Source organism: Protomyctophum bolini (genome assembly GCF_963924005.1).
Source record: "Protomyctophum bolini genome assembly, chromosome: 20".
Lineage (NCBI taxonomy): Eukaryota > Metazoa > Chordata > Actinopteri > Myctophiformes > Myctophidae > Protomyctophum > Protomyctophum bolini.
Genome location: NC_137881.1, coordinates 30,710,505 through 30,732,672, shown reverse-complemented (window position 1 = coordinate 30,732,672; position 22,168 = coordinate 30,710,505). Strand labels below are relative to the sequence as shown.

Here is a 22,168-nt window from a genome sequence, read left to right as displayed (position 1 = left end):
CCATGCAGTCACCTAATAGTAGGCTATAATAGCCTAAACTGTAAAAGTTAATCGCCAACATTCACCAGCTCAGCCCTCTTCATATTAGATAAATACATTACACAAACTTTTTGTTATAAAAAATAAATAAAAATCACAGAAAATCACAGAGCCCGAGGCTCGGCCCTAGCCTGGCTAATAAGCCAGACCGAATCAGGCGTTGGCAAAGAATAATTGCCCACCGGCGGTGTGGTATTAGTCTGGTTCATTAGCCAGGCTAGCTCGGCCGGGTCGGTTCGGGCAGAGATTGAGAACTCTAATTAATTTTGAATGTAGGCAGACAGACAGACAGACAGACAGACAGACAGACAGACAGACAGACAGACAGACAGACAGACAGACAGACAGACAGACAGAATAAAACATCATCTAAACATGGAGATAACCTTCACAGAGAAACAGAAACATTCTTCAAAATAAGACTAAAAGACTCTGCTAGAGGTTGCAGCCACAGTGCTCACATTTATTTTGAAAAACAAACCAGTGTAAATTAAATAAAGTTAATGAAAAACATATTTATTACCCGATGGTCGCAAAGTCCTCTATATGAATTAGACCATTCTTTCAACGTCCGCCAAAATAATCTAGTTAAACTGGGGACCCCCCTAAAATAATCAAATTGCACTGGGGACCCCCCAACAAAAACAGTGTGTACTGTTGAATGAGAACACAATGTTCTGACCCACAGTTTGAGAACCAGTGCATTACACTACTATTAAAGTATAACCAATCTACAGACTGACAGAGGGCTCTGTAGTAACATCGACAAGATGACAGGGAATATACTGTACAATGATTGATCTAGAATAAATGCATTGAGCGGAACACAATCAATTGATCCATTGATCATGATGGTGACACATCATTCTAGCACACGCTTCATCTAGAAGGGAGAGTCTAGAATCAAAATGAAGAAAACTCAGTTTTCAACTGAATATCGTCATCAGTGTTCTTAACCATGTCTAACACAGCTCTACTGTACCTCCATGTCCATACCAATAAAGACATATCCCTGGATACAGAGGTTGTGTGAACGTGGTTTGAACTGTGTGGAGGAGGGTCATTGTGTCAGAGACACTGTAGAAGGACAGAGTACCGGCCTTGTGATCCAGGTACACCCCCACTCTGGAGGAGACAGGCCCTGACACTTTAGTCTGAACACGGTTGTGTCTGAACGTGTAGTCTTTATCAGTACACTGTAAAGACCAGGATTTATCATTGTCTCCAAAGAGGGTTTGTCTGTCGGTGTCTTTATAACAGACTGCTATACGAGCCAGACCACTCCTCTCTACTTCCCAGTAACGACGTTCAGACAGACCCTCTGTACACAACACCTGAGCGTAAGGAGTAAATCTCTCTACATGATCAGGGTAAGGTTGTTGTTGTTGTGTTAAAGTCACCTTCCTCTTCTCCTCTGACAGGGAGAGCTGTTTGTGTATTGTGTTGATGTCCAGAGACAGAGGAGAGGAATCTGTGAGAACACGACAAGAGAAAATCCAAACCTCATGAACCTCATTGTGTTTAGACTAGTTAGTCTCTCAGATCAAGTCAACACATCAGAGTGAAACGTCAACGTTCAGAAACAACATCAACATGGACTCACATTGTAAGAAGTCCTCCCTGGTCTGAGGCTCCGCTGGATGTAAAACATCACCTGCACACACTGGAGACACAAGAAAACAGTGGACGTCATCATGACGTCACAATGAAGAATGGATCCAACGCAAGTGTTTGGTCAAAAAGTTAAAGCTGTTACAGCGCCATAGTATCAGGTCAGTCATTTTATGCTTGGTTTCATGCTGAAAATAGCAGACCTACAAACCCGCAGCGCGTCTCAGCGTGACGCGTTGTGAGCTTGTAGGTCTGCTATTTTCAGCATGCAACCAAGTGTAAAATCAGCTATGATGACACCATAAAGGCCTGCCAAAATATAGAAATCAAAATGTGCTGTGAAAATCAACACTAATTGGTTGGCTATTAAAAAACAGCAGATATACAAGCTCATAGCGCGTCACTCTGTGCCGCACAAACATACTGTACTGTCCCCCATACTACAGTATAGGCTTTAGTAGCCTATCCTTCCTAGACATACTTCCACCTGTTTATAATCCATTCAACACTTGTACTGTACTGTACAGTAGAGGCTGCTTAGAAAAACTATAAACACATTGAAATGTCACCTTTGAGTAATATATTCTTACTTCATTCTTACATTTTACTGTCCAATCTGACAGACAGCCAACCTGTGTACCATCAGTCTGTTCTAGTTCAAACACCTTCCGGGCTTCATCCATCCATGTTTACTATGAACAACTAGAAACACACGTAAATGTCACCTCTCTCTATCTGTGGCCAAGTTGTCTTCAGGATGTCGTCTAGTTGGTCTCTCAGACCAGACACGACATCAGTCACATCTGTGAAGGACCTCAGAGAACAGATGAGCACACTGGGGGAGACTGGAGATCCAGTGGAACTGGAGAGAGACTGGAAACTCTGGAGAGAGACAAGCAGAGAGACAAGAAAACCACTTTAGACAGGGATGGAAGATCAATAGATTAGTGCATTGATCACACTTGGTGGAGTTGAGCTGATGTCCTCGTTCAATCAGTAAAAGCACGCAGGCACGCACGCACACACGTGAAACTAAAAACAAAACAAAACAAAACAAAACAACACACACACAAAAAGACAAAAACAGAAAAGTTGAAAAAAGCTAAACAATAGGAACCAAGTATTTTAGACACCCTAAACGGCGAGGTCGCGTGCACGCATCCGCCTCGTTGACGGCAGACTGCTGGGCGAGCGCTGGCGCTTTGGCATGGGGGAGGGGTCAGATCAACATGGAATTAATTATTTACTGGCCATATAAGGAGCATGTCTTGAGTGTACAGGGTTTGATGAGGTCAGAACAGGTCAGCTCCATACAGTATATGGAGATCTTAAGGGTGGTAGCGGGGACATTCTCTTGAGTGTACAGGGTTTGATGAGGGCCGAGGTAGGGCCGGGCCTTCATTTTCGGGCCTGTTAATAATATGAGACTGAATGAGTCTTAATTGTGACCTGTGATTGAATTTAATTAATTGAATTTGTCTTTAGTTGTCATAGTTGCAATTCAACAATGTATTTGTGTTTTTGGTATTGAACACTGGAATACAAATTATATTTATCTAGATATAGCTAATAATTTTATACTTTCAAAATATTAATAAATTGTGAAAATAGCCAATCTACAAGCTCGCCATCTGATCTTGTAGGTCTGGTGTGTCTGTAAAATGTTTGAATGATATGATGGAGTGGAATGAAATCCTGTACTATGAAGCCCATTTGTCCTAAAGGAGTGGAACCAAAGTGTAAAAAAGCCACACGTGGAACCTGAATGAAAGTGATGCTGTCCTCAGTGTTGGACAGCTCCTCCAGATCAGCATGTCTCCTCTCCAGCTGCTCCAGGGTCTGTTCCAGCTGTCTCAGGAGAGCCTCAGTCTGAGCCACTGCATTCTGCTGCTGATCTCGGATCAGTTCTTTAAGCTCACCACGTCTTCTCTCAATGGAGACCATCATCTCACTGAAGATCCTGTCACTGGCCTCCACTGCTGCTTCTGCAGACCTCTGCTTAACACGCGCGCACACGCGCACACACACACACACACACACACACACACACACACACACACACACACACACACACACACACACACACACACACACACACACACACACTTAGGCTTGACGTCGAAATTTAAAAAAGGTCTTCTAAATACTGACAGTTTTCTGAAATACCTATACAGTATCACTCAATATGTCATGTCAAGGACTCCAAAAATGATATGTAATTGGCCGCCGACCCCCATCTAAAAGTATGTTGTTCCAGGGACTCCCCAGAAGCAAAGATTTGAGTTCAAAACGTTCTGAACGCTCTGAAAGAATAAATGTTCCCATTTTGCAACACATTTTCACGATTTTTCAAAAATAGCAGACCTACAAGCTCGTATAGCGCGGCACAGGAAAGCAGCAGTCATTTTAGATTGACGTCATACTCATTTAAACCATATTTTATACTTTGGCTATTCAAAAGCAGCAGATCTACAAGCCCATTATCACGACACTTCGTCACACGCTTTATGGGGTCCTGCGTGAAAACGTTGTGAAAACCACTGATATAAGCAACATACGTTTGTCTGAAAACTGTTTTGGATTTGGAAGACATTTTTAGAATCAGCCTCTGGTTTTGATGGGTTAACCCGGCCTATAGAAATTACTGCAGCTGTTTGAAAAAAGCCCTTCTACAAGTTCACAACACAATATGTGGAAACATTTTAGCAACACAGATCTTATATGTGGCGTTTCTGGCACAAAATACTTTCAAACAAGAAGAAGAACAACAACTATTATCAGAATATCAGCTCACGTTCAGGTCCTCCAAGACCTGTCTCAGGTCTTTCAGCTCCTTCTCTTTCTTCTGGATCTCCTGCTGGACTTCCTCCTGACTTGTCACCAGCTGTTTCTGCAAGAAACAGGAAGAGACACAGTTTGACTTGTAAACATTTTAATGTCGGGATGCCAATTCTATCCAATCAGGAGAGAGAGAGAGAGAGAGAGAGAGAGAGATAGAGATAGATACAGGGTAAAAAACTAGTGAAATTGTTGATAGTTTGCATCCACGCATCATCAAATTGTGTAACTTCCTCAAAATATAGTTTATTAATGGACATGAAATATGATTCAAGGAAAGTTATCAATCCCTCCGTTCTTGAATTAGTCCTTTAGCCCATTAAAACCAGGAAAGCATCTTTGTCTTTTTAGATAACTTGGCTTTCAAGAAACCCAAGGACACTTTACAATACAGAAAAATAAACTACAAACATAAAGGCGTCCTTGGGTCTCTTGAAAGGCGGTTAAATCTAAGTAACATTTTAGATTTTATAACAAATGTTTTTCAGAAAACTCTTTAGTATTTAGAACAGCGGTTTAGAACAAACTTGGCTCTCGTTCTCAAGCAGATCTACAAGCTCATAGCACGGCAGTTTGTGCCACGCTGCAAGCTTATTGATCATTTAAAACAAATATTTTAACACAAATGTGCCCCTTCTGGGGCTCACTGGCCCAAAACATTTTCAGATGGGGGTCCATGGCGAAATAAATGTGAATTTTGGGATCCTTGGCACAGAAAACTACTGTTTTAGAAGGCTTTGTAGAATGGGCTCCAGGTTTTAAGGGGTAATTACTTTTTATTATACAACACTCTGATTTGTACTCTGACATTGTTATTTAGTGTTGCTTCCATCTTTAAAACATTATCCATGGGATGGGTCTTCAAGTGATGGCGGTGCTACCTGTTTCAATGCCTTCTCTGCAGCAGCTGACACCGTGTCATGGCCCTTGTGTTCATCCATGGTGCACAGATAGCAGATAGACTGTTGGTCTGTGCGACAGAACACCTCCATCAGCTTGTCATGACTGGAGCACATCTTCTCTTGCAGTTTGTCGGTGGCTGGGACCAGCTTGTGCTTCTTCAACACAGGAACATTGTAGTGAGGTTGGAGGTGAGTCTCACAGCAAGAGGCCAGACACACCAGACAAGACATGAGAGCTTTGCGACGTCTGGCTCCGGTGCAGAAATCACAGGCCACGTCTGCTGGACCGGCGTACAGCGGAGCAGCGGAGGCAGCAGGAGACTGCTGAGCTCCTGTACTGCTCAGCTTCATCACCACCTGGAAGTAAAGAGAAGAGGAGGGGAGGTCACTCAACGGAGGACAAATACAACACAGTCATCGGTGTTGGGACAGTTACTTAAAATTTTTTAACTAGTTAGTTACTAGTTACATCAATTCAAAAGTAATTTAGTTACTTCACTGATTACTTTTTAGTTACAAAAATTAAATTAAAAAATCACACCCATTCCAGGCTATTCATTCATGCCTTCATTTCAGTACCGTTAGTGATAATAACACCAGGGGGGACTGGTGGTGATTTTGATGATGCTGTGTAGGCCTATCAATACATATTGTTATAGCAAACAACACAAGTAGGCAGAGTAGGTACAACCAACACAACATGGGGGTTCCAGTTCCACGTGTGCAGAGGCTGAGATACAGTAGCTCTGCTCTTATTGGTGGTGGTGGCAATACTAATTTGAGTCTGGATTTATAAACAAAGTAGGACCAAAACCAGAATTAATAGGCTTGATTATCACACACACACACACACACACACACACGCAAAGTCTCTTTCGGTATCTCTCTCTCGCTCACATGTACTGTTCGCACACTGTCACACACACACACACACACAGCTTCTGTCTGTCTATCTGTCGATCTGACGATCTCCCTCTCTCTCGCTCACATGTGCGTACAGGCACACACGTCACACACACACGCAATCACACACGAAATTAGAGACAGTTTGGATCCACACATCATCTTAAATCAACCGTGAAACTTCACTTTAAAATAAAATTTAGCAGGGGCAAGATTAATGGACATGATGAAATATGATTCATGAAAAGTTATCAATCCCTCAGTTATTTGACATCCTTTAACCCAGGCCACGTCTGCTGGACCGGCGTACAGCAGAGACTGCTGAGCTCCTGTACTGCTCAGTAACATTATCTTAACACTGCTTCTGAACTTTGCATTCTTTAAAGTTAGAGTCGCCTTGTTCAAGATGTAGCCTATACAGTGTAAGCATTTAGCAGACACTCTTAACCACTAGAACCATCATGTTTGCATAATATGAATGACATGCCACGAATCGGTTGAATGATTAACCAGTGACTCACAGAGTCAAAGATCAGTGTAAATTACCCTAGCAGCATAAAGTACTGCAGACGGCAAAGAAACTAAGATACCATCAAAAAATATTGCATATCGTGTTGTGAGCTTGTAGATCCTTTATTCCAGCGATTTATTCCTCCGTTCTCACTCTCACACACACAGAAACACAGAACCACTGACGGCACGTGCGCTGCTGCCCGACAAATTAAAAAAAATAACAATGCATGGCCTAATTTAATGTGTGGTTGTAACTTGTATTGGTCATCTCACCTCAGCCAGCATGGTATTTTTCCTCAGGACAGGCCTAGGACTGAAGCTCTCTCTGCACTGGGGACAGCTGTAGACTCCAGTCTCCTCATACTGGTCCCAGTAACCCTCGATACAGCTGCTACAGTAACTGTGTCCACACGGTAGAGTCACTGGTTCCTTTAGAAGGTCCAGACAGATAGGACAGCAGAACTGGTCCCGGTCCAGCTCACATCCCTGTTGTTGTTCTGCCATTTTGACACACAGCCACACTCACACTGAGGAGAGAGGAGAAAACACACCACTCTGGTTTACTCTGAAGAGACACTGAGAGAGTTTCGTTTCTGAAGAAATCTCTGAGAGACAAAGAGGGAGGGATTTCCTGGAAGTTTGTAAGACGCAGTTTGACTGGTTTTAAAGAGACAGTGCATGTGTTGCACAAACAGTATCAGCTTGTGGTTGAACATCGTAGCCTATCTGTACTACACACTCATTTCCCCGCCGTATGGAAAGTTGGAAACGCCATGGTGACACAACTTCACACAAGGTTATAAGATAATAAGGTGTATTGTTTTTGAGTTACGGAGCTATTTGTCTCTGCCTGGGTCCGCCCCTGGCTGACTGCCAGTTTCTCACTGCCACTGTTGCGCAACCACACACACACACACACACACACACACACACACACACACACACACACACACACACACACACACACACACATGCACATATTAACTGCATGTATGTATATTTTGTGTGCAGTACAGTACAGTACATTCCGGCTGGAATCTACATTAACAGTCATTGTTAAAGAAAAGACAGTTTTAAGACTACCATCATCAAAAGATTGACGTTGCTTCCACTTCTGGCCACACATGATTACTACAGTTATTAATACTATGCAACCTGACATCTTGAACTGTTTCTATGCATTGCATGATATAAACTAACACTGTTTTCTATCAAACTGGCCTGGAAAAAAATTAAAAGGACACAAAATTTGTCGGACCTGTAAAGAACACTATAGTTTTTGCCGGCTGCCGGGCGCGGCTGCACTAATAACTGGGGAAGGCCCGTCTAGAGTTTAAATGGGCAGGTATCAGTCAAAAGGGAGACGTCGAAGAGGAAGGATCAACATGTCAGAAGAGGTCAGCTCCATATATGGAGATCTAAGGGTTTGAGGTCAGATGTGGAGTTGCTGGCCAATATTGATGACATCAGGGATCTCCATATATGGGGGCCTGGGTGACGGCAGACTGCTGGGCGAGCGGTGGCACTTTTGCAGATCAACATATGGAATGAATTCTGTACTGGCCATATATGGACTCCACAGGGTTTGATGAGGTCAGATATGGAATGTCAGAACAGGAAGGACGGGTGCGGAGGGATCAACATATGGAATGTCTGAACAGGTCAGCTCCATATATGGAGATCTAGGGGTTAATTTGAGGTCAGATGTAGAGTTGCTGGCCGGCTCAATATATGGAGATCTAGGTGATGATCCAGTCTTCTCCATGTATGGTTATCCAGGGTTAGATGGGGTCAGTGTTATGATCTTATATGGAGATGGCCATATATGGAGGTGTGATGTCACGAGGCGTGACCATATATGGAGGTGTGATGTCACGAGGCGTGACCATATATGGAGGTGTAATGTCACGAGGCGTGACAGTATATGGAGCCCGACCAACTGATGGCAGCAGTGAGACTTCAGGGCAGCGGCTATGAAGCAATATAGCACTAAGGGGCAACGGTTAAGGGATCTCTTAAAGCCAAGACTGGTGATTGGTTAAATTCTGTTTCATTATTGTAACGCCCCCACTCCTAAATCCCCAAATAGTGGCTTTATAAAGACGAGACAAAAATGGAGCCCAAAGTCCCTTAACAGGGCTAAAGCAGCTCTCCCATGTAATGTAGAGGGGGTAACAGATCCAGTAGGCATCGCTGCCCTCTGGAGGCAGCATTATGCAACACTATTTAATTGTGTTAATGGTGAGCCTTACCATGTAGGATTGTAGGTAGCCTACTATAGAAGAGGAAAGTACTTTTCTTAACACCCACGAGGTTGTTAATGCCACACGGCAACTTGCTGACAGAAAATCCAGTGGTCTGGACAATAGTACAGCAGAACACTTAAAGCTAGCTGGTCCCAGATTGGCAGTGTTGTTGTATATCTGCTTCTCAGGGATGTTGACTCATGGTACTTTACCAGACTCCATGCTGTCTGTCGTTCTGGTTCCTATAATAAAAGACAAGGCTGGGAAAGTAGGAAGTATAGAGAACTACAGACCCATAGCTCTTGCCAGTATTGTGTCTAAAGTAGCCTACTAGAAAAACTACTCCTTGACAGATTAAGTATATACATTTCCACCACTGACAATCACTTTGGCTTCAAGCCCAAACATAGTACAGACTTATGTATGTAATACTATTTATGCTCTGAAAGAAGCAGTGGAGACATATAGAAGGCAGCAGAGCTCTACTATGCAGGTTGGTTTTATTGATGCATCGAGAGCTTTTGATAGAATCCATCACTACAAGCTTTTTAATAAGCTCAAGCTTAGGGGTGTGCCAAGCTGTTTAATACGCATTCTAGTTTACTGGTATGCTAACCAGAAAATGCAGGTGAAATGGGGGAGAACATTATCCAGCCCTTTTCGGGTGGGTAATGATGTCAGGCAGGGAGGGATTTTATCCACAGCCCTCTTCAATTTATATATGGACAGCCTGTCAATGCAGATAGGGGCGGAGGGGGGGGGGGGGGTGCAGAGCAGGATGTATGATTGGTGATACCCTAATTAATCATTTTATGTACGCAGAGGACCTTGGCACTTGCCATACTTTCCCCTAGTAGCAGTGGGTTCCAACAGCTATACTCAATATATGTTCAAATTACGGTATTGACTTTGATATTAATTATAATGGTAAGAGCATGCATGGTACTGATATGTAGAACTAAATAAGATCTGGAACTTACGTTTCCTGCCTTTCACCTGGCTGGTCAAATCATGGGTGTGTCCAAGAGTACAACATATCTTGGGCACATCATAACAGATACCTTAAGAGGATGATGAGGACATGTTTAGACAGAGGAGAATGCTATATGTACAAGCCAATGTAAAATTCACCATTGTAGCTACTATGGACGTTATGGTAAACCTGTTTAGAGCTTATTGCACCCCTCTCTATACAGCTCCACTGTGGGTGAAGTATAAGAAGGAGAGCTTACGCAAGCTGCAAGTAGCCTACGTATAATGAATATATAAATGAATTCTAGAGCCAGTGGGATTTTCTGTTCGTTGGGTCTCACTACCTTCATGGCTCTGTTGAGTTGAGAAACCTGACTTTCAAATTCATGAGCAGGCTGGATCGATCACTGAATGGACTCATTGGACAGATGACAGACCCAGGCCGTAGTTCTGTCAGGTACACTTCTACCATCAGAGGACACTGAATGGACTCATTGGACAGATGACAGACCCAGGCCGTAGTTCTGTCAGGTACACTTCTACCATCAGAGGACACTGAATGGACTCATTGGACAGATGACAGATCATAACATAACCATAACATTTGTAGAATCAAAAAAGTGGGGATACTAAAACAGCGATATTCAGTTACACTTCATACCAATTAATACTGTGCGGGTGTAGGTATGTTAAGTGATAACCACTTACAACATGGCATTATAGGCAAAAGCTTTCTAAATCTTTCACATTTTCCAAACATCTACAAGCTTGTAGGTGAACTATTTTCGCTATTTGTTGTACAACAAAGTATATAGTGCTCAAGTGGCATTCTGGACTAGACCTGTCTGGCTGGAAACATTGTGGTTGCAAGGACTGACCTTCTGATCTTTCAGCTACAAGACTGTGTAACAGTCATTACCAAGCCTCACAGTCACAGTGTCAATCTTTTCAAGTGAGAATTGAATGTATTTGTTTGTAACACAAATTAGTTTAGTTTGCAAGGCATACTGTTTTCACTTTGGACACAAGGGGGCAGCGTTGCTCATGCAGGACTTTTGCTGTCAATGCAACTGGAACTCATTTTTTTCTAGAGCAAATATCAGTGTGTAAAACATTTAGTTTGAGGACACTGTCAATCCAACAAAATAGTGTTTGATTTATCTCAACTGGTTATTACAAAATAAAGGTCCACAGCTCTTGAAAAGAACTATGACATGAAAAGTACATTTATTTCATGTTTTATTGGATAAAATGAGGCTTGTTCAAGCTCACATTCAAACTATCAAAAATACTGTATATTGTTTGTCACCGTTATGCAGAAAACCTTTATATAAATATTTCAACTTTATATGTTTTTTTTTCATAGACTAATGCCCTAGTTCGAGATGTGACACACTTTTGCGCGAAAGTAGTGAAAATAATTAATTTTGTAAAAACATAGCAAACAATACATTTTTGTATAATGAAATGCCCAAAATAGGGACACCAGGTTGAAAGTCAACACTGTTTGTGGTGGGAAAGAGCATTAATATTTACAATTTACAATTTACAATTTTACAATTTAGGCATTTAGCAGACGCTCTTAATCCAGAGCGACTTACATTAAGCAAGAACATTAATATTTGAATTTGGCATTTAACTGTTCCCAAACCTTTTCATGTAAAGGACCCCCAAATTGACACTGATTAGCCCACGGACCCTCATTTGAAAATAAATGCAGGGACCCCCATAAGAAAGGATTTTGACGTCTCTAGCAGTGATTCTCAACCCGTTTAATTTCAAGGACCCCCAGTTTGACATGCATATTAGTCTACAGACTCCCATTTAATGTAATTTCTATCTCTGAGACCCCAATTTATATTGTAAAATCAATGTTAATTTAACTCTGAGTTAAATGTAGGCTACAAATTTGTACACTCCCAGAGGACTCCAGTTTATGTCAGACTATAGTCTCGTGTTACCAGACTGTTGCCTCTCGCACATTTTCAAATGCTTTCATCATAGAGCCTGGAGCACTGAAGCTCTGATCATGAGTAAAACATTATATAAGTCTTTACAGTGGTGCAAATGTATCCTAATATAAATATAAATCACCTAAGCTAGCTTGCTGCTTAGCAGAAAAAAGAAAAGCTCTATAGATATTTTTTTAATATATTTTTGAGAACAGAAATGACAAACGGATTACTCCGATTTCAGGAAGTGTATAGTTACAGACGTACAGATAAGATGTCAGGGTCTTAACTCTTAAGTGTGGTACAGTACAGGCATGACAAAAAAAGAAGCCAACAGAAGAATCACCTCTGCTTGCACCTCCAACACATTTGCGTTACGTCAATTCCTTTCCCCTATGCTGTGACTGTGACATACTACGATTGAGGACATGATTGAGTCGAAGCTATACAGACATGCGGAAAGTCATACTTCTTCAGTCCATTTCCGCCACGTCAACAAACACGAGTATGTGTATTTCACCTACTGTGACTCTGTGATGTACTGTGTGGCCACATGCACTGTACTACAGAAGGAAATACAGCTTCATATGGAGTGTGACTAGTGATGACTAGTCATCAAATGACGACCCTGTTGTTTGCATTTTAATACAGACCCCTTGGCTCAAGGGGTTATAATTTAAAAGCTATACGCCCATAAGTACATTTTAACCACTTAAAACTGCAGAAAAAGGGATGCTTATAGGGTACAAGTGGTTAAGACAAATAGTTTGAGATAGCCTATGTGCTTTAACGTTCAGGAACTGCAAGAGCAACAAAGATGATCACAGCTGTGCATAGATGTGAAATCTCAAAGTAATGGAGAATGCAACAACATGAAGCTGCTGCAGCTCTTTGGGACTTGTTCATTTTCTCACAATGTGGTCATTTCCCCCCCCATCACTGCCAACCCCTACTGTTTGGCATGCACACATTTGAGCTTACGTCCAAACAGAGACCAAATAAAAACATTGTTTCATATTAATCACTTTGCTGTTAATTGCTTTGTCCCCATGGTAGAGAGCAGTGGCTCCCAAACCTTTTAGCTCGAGACACAAAAGACAAATTAGACGTCTCCCCCGAGACCCAAACTAGTGACAATAGCAGATCTACAAGCAACACAAACACATCGCGATGAGCTTGTAGATCTACTAATTTCACTACTTCTTCAAAAGTGTTTATTCATTCATGGAATTCCGAGCAGTTGAGACGAATAAGCAAACATTATCCATAATGTAAGGGTTTAGGACAGATAGGCCATATTTGGGATATTGGGGATATTGAACCAGGTCCAATACTGTCCCCGTTAACAAAGTGCAACCTCATCATTCACAGTTGTGCAACAGACTAGTCCCGATTCAAAGCTATACAATATGACAACTAACTTTGCTATAATCTACTATAATAGCCTACTAGGTTACTGTATAGTTTACATTAATCATTGCCTCTCAAACCCACATAGCACGCGTAATGTGCGTTGCCTAACCAAAAGAAGATGTACAAACAATCAACATGCCGCTCGATTGCAGATCTTTTATTTTGGGCAGTGGGCGCACAACGAGGCGTGCGGCGATACGATTTGGAAACCAAATAGCTGTAGCCTACAGTGGACTGTAACATTGCTTCTTGGTCATCATGTAACTGTATTACGTGTACATGCAGGCGCTTTCATAGTTATATGGAGCATTTACCGTGGTGACTGGTGACGTTGATTAGGTAGCCTAATTTAGCTTATTCACCCAGCTGGGTTCAACGAGACCCCCGACGTTTCCAAAACGAGCTATTGCGGATGAATCGATGGTCTTAAGCATATGGCGAGTTAATTCACTTAAGTTATATACTTGGTGCTGAGCACTAAGCAGCTCATTTGGCTCACAAACCAGAGGCCAGCCAGCAGCAGCAAGTTCAACAACCACCGTTCTAATCTGTCACTTCTCTGGTGCGCTGCTACTGCATCACCTCCTCCTCCTCCACCATGCAGTCACATAATAGTAGGCTATAATAGCCTAAACTGTAAAAGTTAATCGCCAACATTCACCAGCTCAGTCCTCTTCATATTAGATAAATACATTACACAAACTTTTTGTTATAAAAAATAAATAAAAATCACGGAAAATCACAGAGCCCGAGGCTCGGCCCTAGCCTGGCTAATAAGCCAGACCGAATCAGCCGTTGGCAAAGAATAATTGCTCACCGGCGGTGTGATATTAGTCTGGTTCATTAGCCAGGCTAGCTCGGCCGGGTCGGTTCGGGCAGAGATTGAGAACTCTTAATTCATTTTGAATGTAGGCAGACAGACAGACAGACAGACAGACAGACAGACAGACAGACAGACTAAAACATATCTTCTAAACATGGAGATAACTTTCACAGAGAGACAGAAACATTCTTCAAAATAAGACTAAAACACTCTGCTAGAGGTTGCAGCCACAGTGCTCACATTTATTTTGAAAAACAAATCAGTGTAAATTAAATAAAGTTAATGAAAAACATATTGATTACCCGATGGTCACAAAGTCCTCTATATTAATTAATTAATTAAACCATTCTTTCAACGTCCGCCAAAATAATCATATTTTAACTGGGGACCCCCCAAAAATAATCAAATTGCACTGGGGACCCCACAACAAAAACAGTGTGTACTGTTGAATGAGAACACAATGTTCTGACCCACAGTTTGAGAACCAGTGCATTACACTACTATTAAAGTATAACCAATCTACAGACTCTGTAGTAACATCAACAAGATAACAGGGAATATACTGTACAATGATTGATCTGCAAAGAGACGCATTGAGCGGAACACAATCAATTGATCCATTGATCATGATGGTGACACATCATTCTAGCACACGCTTCATCTAGAAGGGAGAGTCTAGAATCAAAATGAAGAAAAATCAGTTTTCAACTGAATATCGTCATCAGTGTTCTTAACCATGTCTACCATGTCTTACACAGCTCTGCTGTATCTCCATACACCCCAACATGCCCCATCCCTAACCCTGGATAAAGAGGTTGTGTGAACGTGGTTTGAACTGTGTGGAGGAGGGTCATTGTGTCAGAGACACTGTAGAAGGACAGAGTACCGGCCTTGTGATCCAGGTACACCCCCACTCTGGAGGAGACAGGCCCTGACACTTTAGTCTGAACACCGTTGTGTCTGAACGTGTAGTCTTTACCAGTACAATGTAAACACCAGGATTTATCATTGTTTCCAAAGAGGGTTCGTCTGTTGGTGTCTTTATAACAGACTGCTATACGAGCCCCTCTACCACTCCTCTCTACTTCCCAGTAACGATGTTCAGACAGACCCTCTGTACACAACACCTGATAGCAGTACTCAGTAAATCTCTCTACATGATCAGGGTAAGGTTGTCGTTGTTGTGTTAAAGTCACCTTCCTCTTCTCCTCTGACAGGGAGAGCCATTCGTTTATTGTGTTGATGTCCAGAGACAGAGGAGAGGAATCTGTGAGAACACGACAAGAGAAAATCCAAACCTCATGAACCTCATTGTGTTTAGACTAGTTAGTCTCTCAGATCAAAGTCAATAGAGCTTTAAATGACAACACATCAGAGTGAAACGTCAACGTTCAGAAACAACATCAACATGGACTCACATTGTAAGAAGTCCTCCCTGGTCTGAGGCTCCGCTGGATGTAAAACATCACCTGCACACACTGGAGACACAAGAAAACAGTGGACGTCATCATGACGTCACACTGAAGAATGGATCCAACTCAAGTGTTTGGTCAAAAAGTTAAAGCTGTTAAAGCTCCATAGTATCAGGTCAGTCATTTTATGCTTGGTTTCATGCTGAAAATAGCAGACCTACAAACTCGCAGCGCGTCTCAGCGTGACGCGTTTTCAGCATGCAACAAAGTGTAAAATCAGCTATTATGACAAAGCCTGCCAAAATATAGAAATCAAAATGTGCTGTGAAAATCAACACTAATTGGTTGGCTATTAAAAAATAGCAGATATACAAGCTCATAGCGCGTCACTCTGTGGCGCACAAACATACTGTACTGTCCCCCATACTACAGTATAGGCTTTAGTAGCCTATCCTTCCTAGACATACTTCCACCTGTTTATAATCCATTCAACACTTAGAAATGTACTGTACAGTAGAGGCTGCTTAGAAAAACTATAAACACATTGAAATGTCACCTTTGAGTAATATATTCTTACTTCATTCTTACATTTTACTGTCCAATCTGACAGACAGCCAACCTGTGTACCATCAGTCTGTTCTAGTTCAAACATCTCCAGTTGCCCTTCCGGGCTTCATTCATCCATGTTTACTATGAACAACTAGAAACACACGTAAATGTCACCTCTCTCTATCTGTGGCCAAGTTGTCTTCAGGATGTCGTCTAGTTGGTCTCTCAGACCAGACACGACATCAGTCACACCTGTGAAGGACGTCAGAGGACAGATGAGCACACTGGGTGAGACTGGAGATCCAGTGGAACTGGAGAGAGACTGGAAACTCTGGAGAGAGACAAGCAGAGAGACAAGAAAACCACTTTAGACAGGGATGGAAGATCAATAGATTAGTGCATTGATCACACTTGGTGGAGTTGAGCTGATGTCCTCGTTCAATCAGTAAAAATGTGCGCACGGCCGCACGTACGCACGCACGCACACACGTGAAACAAAAAACAAAACAAAACTACACAAACACACAAAAAGACAAAAACAGAAGAAAAAACAAAACAAAAAAAAAAGAAAATCAAGTCACCAGCTGAATTCACAGAAAAGTTGAAAAAAGCGAAACAATAGGAACCAAGTATTTTAGACACCCTAAACGGCGAGGTCGCGTGCACGCATCCGCCTCGTTGACGGCAGACTGCTGGGCGAGCGCTGGCGCTTTGGCATGGGGGAGGGGGTCAGATCAACATGGAATTAATTATTTACTGGCCATATAAGGAGCATGTCTTGAGTGTACAGGGTTTGATGAGGTCAGAACAGGTCAGCTCCATACAGTATATGGAGATCTAAGGGTGGTAGCGGGGACATTCTCTTGAGTGTACAGGGTTTGATGAGGGCCCAGGTAGGGCCGGGCCTTCATTTTCGGGCCTGTAATGTCTAGTTAGCTTTGCTTTGCGTCCGTGAGCTCTAAATCCGAGTCACTGCCACCGTGTATGAAATCTAAAATAAATCTTCCCAGGAGATCGTCTTGTGCATGTCCATTTAAAGCGTTAAGCAAGCGTTCCGATTCAAAGTTACTAGCCATCACAAACAAACAACAAGAATGATGTTGTGTTTACGGACAGCCTGAACACGTTGCTATACTTATGGGGCGGTGATCGGCTACGTGAAACTGGAGAACCATACATAGGTATATGGCCAATCGAAACAGCTCTATGTAAATACGTGCAGGAATGTTCACACGCCCAAAATACGGAAAATAATCTGTAATTATAGAGACATTTTTGCAATGTAATTACAACGACTTAATGACACTAAAACGACTTTCTGATGGAATAAAAACATTCTTTAGCATTCCAACTGTGTTAATGTGGCTAAAAACGAAAACCACCAACAAAACAAAAGGTCTATTGTGAAGTTTCATTAGAGCCGACTTGAAAATACTGGGAGGGGTCACATAATGAGACTGAATGAGTCTTGTGACTGAATTTAATTAATTTAATTTGTCTTTAATTCTCATATAATTGCAATTCAACAATGTATTTGTGTTTTTGGTATTGAACACTGGAATACAAATTATATTTATCTAGATATAGCTAATAATTGTATACTTTCAAAATATTAATAAATTGTGAAAATAGCCAATCTACAAGCTCGCCATCTGATCTTGTAGGTCTGGTGTGTCTGTAAAATGTTTGAATGATATGATGGAGTGGAATGAAATCCTGTACTATGAAGCCCATTTGGAAACCAAAGTGTCAAAAAGCCACGCGTGGAACCTGAATGAAAGTGATGTTGTCCTCAGTGTTGGACAGCTCCTCCAGATCAGCATGTCTCCTCTCCAGCTGCTCCAGGGTCTGTTCCAGCTGTCTCAGGAGAGCCTCAGTCTGAGCCACTGCATTCTGCTGCTGATCTCGGATCAGTTCTTTAAGCTCACCACGTCTTCTCTCAATGGAGACCATCATCTCACTGAAGATCCTGTCACTGGCCTCCACTGCTGCTTCTGCAGACCTCTGCTTAACGCACACACACACACACACACACACACACACACACACACACACACTTAGGCTTGACGTCGAAATTTAAAAAAGGTCTTCTAAATACTGACAGTTTTCTGAAATACCTATACAGTATCACTCCATATGTCATGTCAAGGACTCCAAAAATGATATGTAATTGGCCGCCGACCCCCATCTAAAAGTATGTTGTTCCAGGGACTCCCCAGAAGCAAAGATTTGAGTTCAAAACATTCTGAACGCTCTGAAAGAATAAATGTTCCCATTTTGCAACACATTTTCACGATTTTTCAAAAATAGCAGACCTACAAGCTCGTATAGCGCGGCACAGGAAAGCAGCAGTCATTTTAGATTGACGTCATACTCATTTAAACCAGATTTTATACTTTGGCTATTCAAAAGCAGCAGATCTACAAGCCCATTATCACGACACTTCGTCACACGCTTTATGGGGTCCTGCGTGAAAACGTTGTGAAAACCACTGATATAAGCAACATACGTTTGTCTGAAAACTGTTTTGGATTTGGAAGACATTTTTAGAATCAGCCTCTGGTTTTGATGGGTTAACCCGGCCTATAGAAATTACTGCAGCTGTTTGAAAATAGCCGTTCTACAAGTTCACAACACAATATGTGGAAACATTTTAACAACACAGATCTTATATGTGGCGTTTCTGGCACAAAATACTTTCAAACAAGAAGAAGAACAACAACTATTATCAGAATATCAGCTCACGTTCAGGTCCTCCAAGACCTGTCTCAGGTCTTTCAGCTCCTTCTCTTTCTCCTGGATCTCCTGCTGGACTTCCTCCTGACTTGTCACCAGCTGTTTCTGCAAGAAACAGGAAGAGACACAGTTTGACTTGTAAACATTTTAATGTCGGGATGCCAATTCTATCCAATCGAGAGAGAGAGAGAGAGAGAGAGAGATATACAGGGTAAAAAACAAGTGAAATTGGAGATAGTTTGCATCCACGCATCATCAAATTGTGTAACTTCCTCAAAATATAGTTTATTAATGGACATGAAATATGATTAATGGAAAGTTATCAATCCCTCCGTTCTTGAATTAGTCCTTTAGCCCATTAAAACCAGGAAAGCATCTTTGTCTTTTTAGATAACTTGGCTTTCAAGAAACCCAAGGACACTTTACAATACAGAAAAATAAACTACAAACATAAAGGCGTCCTTGGGTCTCTTGAAAGGCGGTTAAATCTAAGTAACATTTTAGATTTTATAACAAATGTTTTTCAGAAAACTCTTTAGTATTTAGAACAGCGGTTTAGAACAAACTTGGCTCTCGTTCTCAAGCAGATCTACAAGCTCATAGCACGGCAGTTTGTGCCACGCTGCAAGCTTATTGATCATTTAAAACAAATATTTGAACACAAATGTGCCCCTTCTGGGGCTCACTGGCCCAAAACATTTTCAGATGGGGGTCCATGGCGAAATAAATGTGAATTTTGGGATCCTTGGCACAAAAAAACTACTGTTTTAGAAGGCTTTGTAGAATGGGCTCCAGGTTTTAAGGGGTAATTACTTTTTATTATACAACACTCTGATTTGTACTCTGTCTCTGACATTGTTATTTAGTGTTGCTTCCATCTTTAAAACATTATCCATCTCATGATGTGTCTTCAAGTGATGGCGGTGCTACCTGTTTCACTGCCTTCTCTGCAGCAGCTGACACTATGTCATGGCCCTTGTGTTCATCCATGGTGCACAGATAGCAGATAGACTGTTGGTCTGTGCGACAGAACACCTCCATCAGCTTGTTATGACTAGAGCACATCTTCTCCTGCAGTTTGTCGGTGGCTGGGACCAGCTTGTGCTTCTTCAACACAGGAACATTGTAGTGAGGCTGGAGGTGAGTCTCACAGTAAGAGGCCAGACACACCAGACAAGACATGAGAGCTTTGCGACGTCTGGCTCCGGTGCAGAAATCACAGGCCACGTCTGCTGGACCGGCGTACAGCGGAGCAGCGGAGGCAGCAGGAGACTGCTGAGCTCCTGTACTGCTCAGCTTCATCACCACCTGGAAGTAAAGAGAAGAGGAGGGGAGGTCACTCAACTGAGGACAAATACAACACAGTCATTGACCTGGAAGTAAAGAGAAGAGGAGGGGAGGTCACTCACTGAGGACAAATACAACACAGTCATTGACCTGGAAGTAAAGAGAAGAGGAGGGGAGGTCACTCACTGAGGACAAATACAACACAGTCATTGACCTGGAAGTAAAGAGAAGAGGAGGGGAGGTCACTCAACTGAGGACAAATACAACACAGTCATTGACCTGGAAGTAAAGAGAAGAGGAGGGGAGGTCACTCACTGAGGACAAATACAACACAGTCATTGACCTGGAAGTAAAGAGAAGAGGAGGGGAGGTCACTCACTGAGGACAAATACAACACAGTCATCGGTGTTGGGACAGTTACTTAAAAAAATAATAACTAGTTACGGTTACTAGTTACATCAATTCAAAAGTAATTTAGTTACTTCACTGATTACTTTTTCGTTACAAAAATAAAAAAATAAATCACACCCATTCCAGGCTATTCATTCATGCCTTCATTTCAGTACCGTTAGTGATAATAACACCAGGGGGGACTGGTGGTGATTTTGATGATGCTGTGTAGGCCTATCAATACATATTGTTATAGCAAACAACACAAGTAGGCAAAGTAGGTACAACCAACACAACATGGGGGTTCCAGTTCCACGTGTGCAGAGGCTGAGGTAGCTCTGCTCTTATTGGTGGTGGTGGCAATACTAATTTTAGTCTGGATTTATAAACAAAGTAGGACCAAAACCAGAATTAATAAGTTTGATTATCACACCACACACACACACGCACGCACGCACGCAAAGTCTCTTTCAGTATCTCTCTCTCTCTGTCGCTCACATGTACTGTACGCACACTGTCACACACACAGCCTCTTAAATCAACCGTGAAACTTTAAGCTCTAAAATTTAGCAGGGGCAAGAATAATGGACATGATGAAATATGATTCATGAAAAGTTATCAATCCCTCAGTTATTTGACATCCTTTAACCCAGGCCACGTCTGCTGGACCGGCATACAGCAGAGACTGCTGAGCTCCTGTACTGCTCAGTAACATTATCTTAACACTGGTTCTGAACTTTGCATTGTTTAAAGTTAGAGTTGCCTTGTTCAAGATGTAGTCTATACAGTGTAAGCATTTAGGAGACACTCTTAACCACTAGAACCATCATGTTTGCATAATATGAATGACATGCCACGAATAGGGACGCTACGGTTGAATGATTAACCAGTGACTCACAGAGTCAAAGATCAGTGTAAATTACCCTAGCAGCATAAAGTACTGCAGACAGCAAAGAAACTAAGATACCATCAAAAAATATTGCATATCGTGTTGTGAGCTTGTAGATCCTTTATTCCAGCGATAAGTCCATTGAACTCCGTTCTCACTCTCACACATACATACACACACTGAACCACTGACGGCACGTGCTGCTGCCCGACAAAGAAAAAAAAGAATGCCACTTTAATGCATGGCCAGCGCAGCTGCTGCGCGGCCATGCATTATCGGGCTTCAGGCCCAACATTATGGTAATTTTTAGGGTCGGGCCGAGCTTCGGGCTGACACGGCCAGTTAAGGCCGGGACGGGCCGAGCTTCAAATTTCGGGCCCGATGAGAACTCTACCGAGAGGGGCTAATTTAATGTGTGGTTGTAACTTGTAAGGTCATCTCACCTCAGCCAGCATGGTATTTTTCCTCAGGACAGGTCTAGGACTGAAGCTCTCTCTGCACTGGGGACAGCTGTAGACTCCAGTCTCCTCATACTGGTCCCAGTAACCCTCGATACAGCTGCTACAGTAACTGTGTCCACAGTGTAGAGTCACTGGTTCCTTTAGAAGGTCCAGACAGAGAGGACAGCAGAACTGCTCCCGGTCCAGCTCACATCCCTGTTGTTGTTCTGCCATTTTGACAGACAGCCACACT

The 22,168-nt window shown here is 42.2% G+C and overlaps 2 protein-coding genes across 2 annotated transcripts in view; both read right to left on the bottom strand.

The window, feature by feature from the left end:
* The window catches only part of LOC308335849 (uncharacterized protein), a 25,917-nt gene extending 18,536 nt beyond the window's left edge, over nt 1-7,381 (bottom strand). Inside the window, exons 1-7 of the mRNA XM_080793068.1 lie at nt 7,080-7,381; nt 5,370-5,747; nt 4,445-4,540; nt 3,412-3,645; nt 2,376-2,532; nt 1,643-1,702; nt 1,022-1,510 (exon numbers count right to left, since the gene is read on the bottom strand). Coding sequence (XP_080649194.1) covers nt 1,022-1,510; nt 1,643-1,702; nt 2,376-2,532; nt 3,412-3,645; nt 4,445-4,540; nt 5,370-5,747; nt 7,080-7,310 — 1,645 coding nt within the window. The 5' untranslated portion in view covers nt 7,311-7,381. The remainder of the gene's footprint in view (nt 1-1,021; nt 1,511-1,642; nt 1,703-2,375; nt 2,533-3,411; nt 3,646-4,444; nt 4,541-5,369; nt 5,748-7,079) is intronic.
* Nucleotides 478-22,168, bottom strand: LOC308335745 (tripartite motif-containing protein 16-like). Its single transcript, XM_080792918.1, has 8 exons — nt 21,919-22,168; nt 19,840-20,217; nt 18,919-19,014; nt 17,944-18,177; nt 16,348-16,504; nt 15,631-15,690; nt 14,595-15,479; nt 478-663 (listed from the first exon to the last, which is right to left on the bottom strand). Exons 1-7 carry the CDS (start codon nt 22,147-22,149, stop codon nt 14,953-14,955), a joined length of 1,683 nt encoding a protein of 560 aa, XP_080649044.1. The 5' UTR covers nt 22,150-22,168; the 3' UTR covers nt 478-663; nt 14,595-14,952.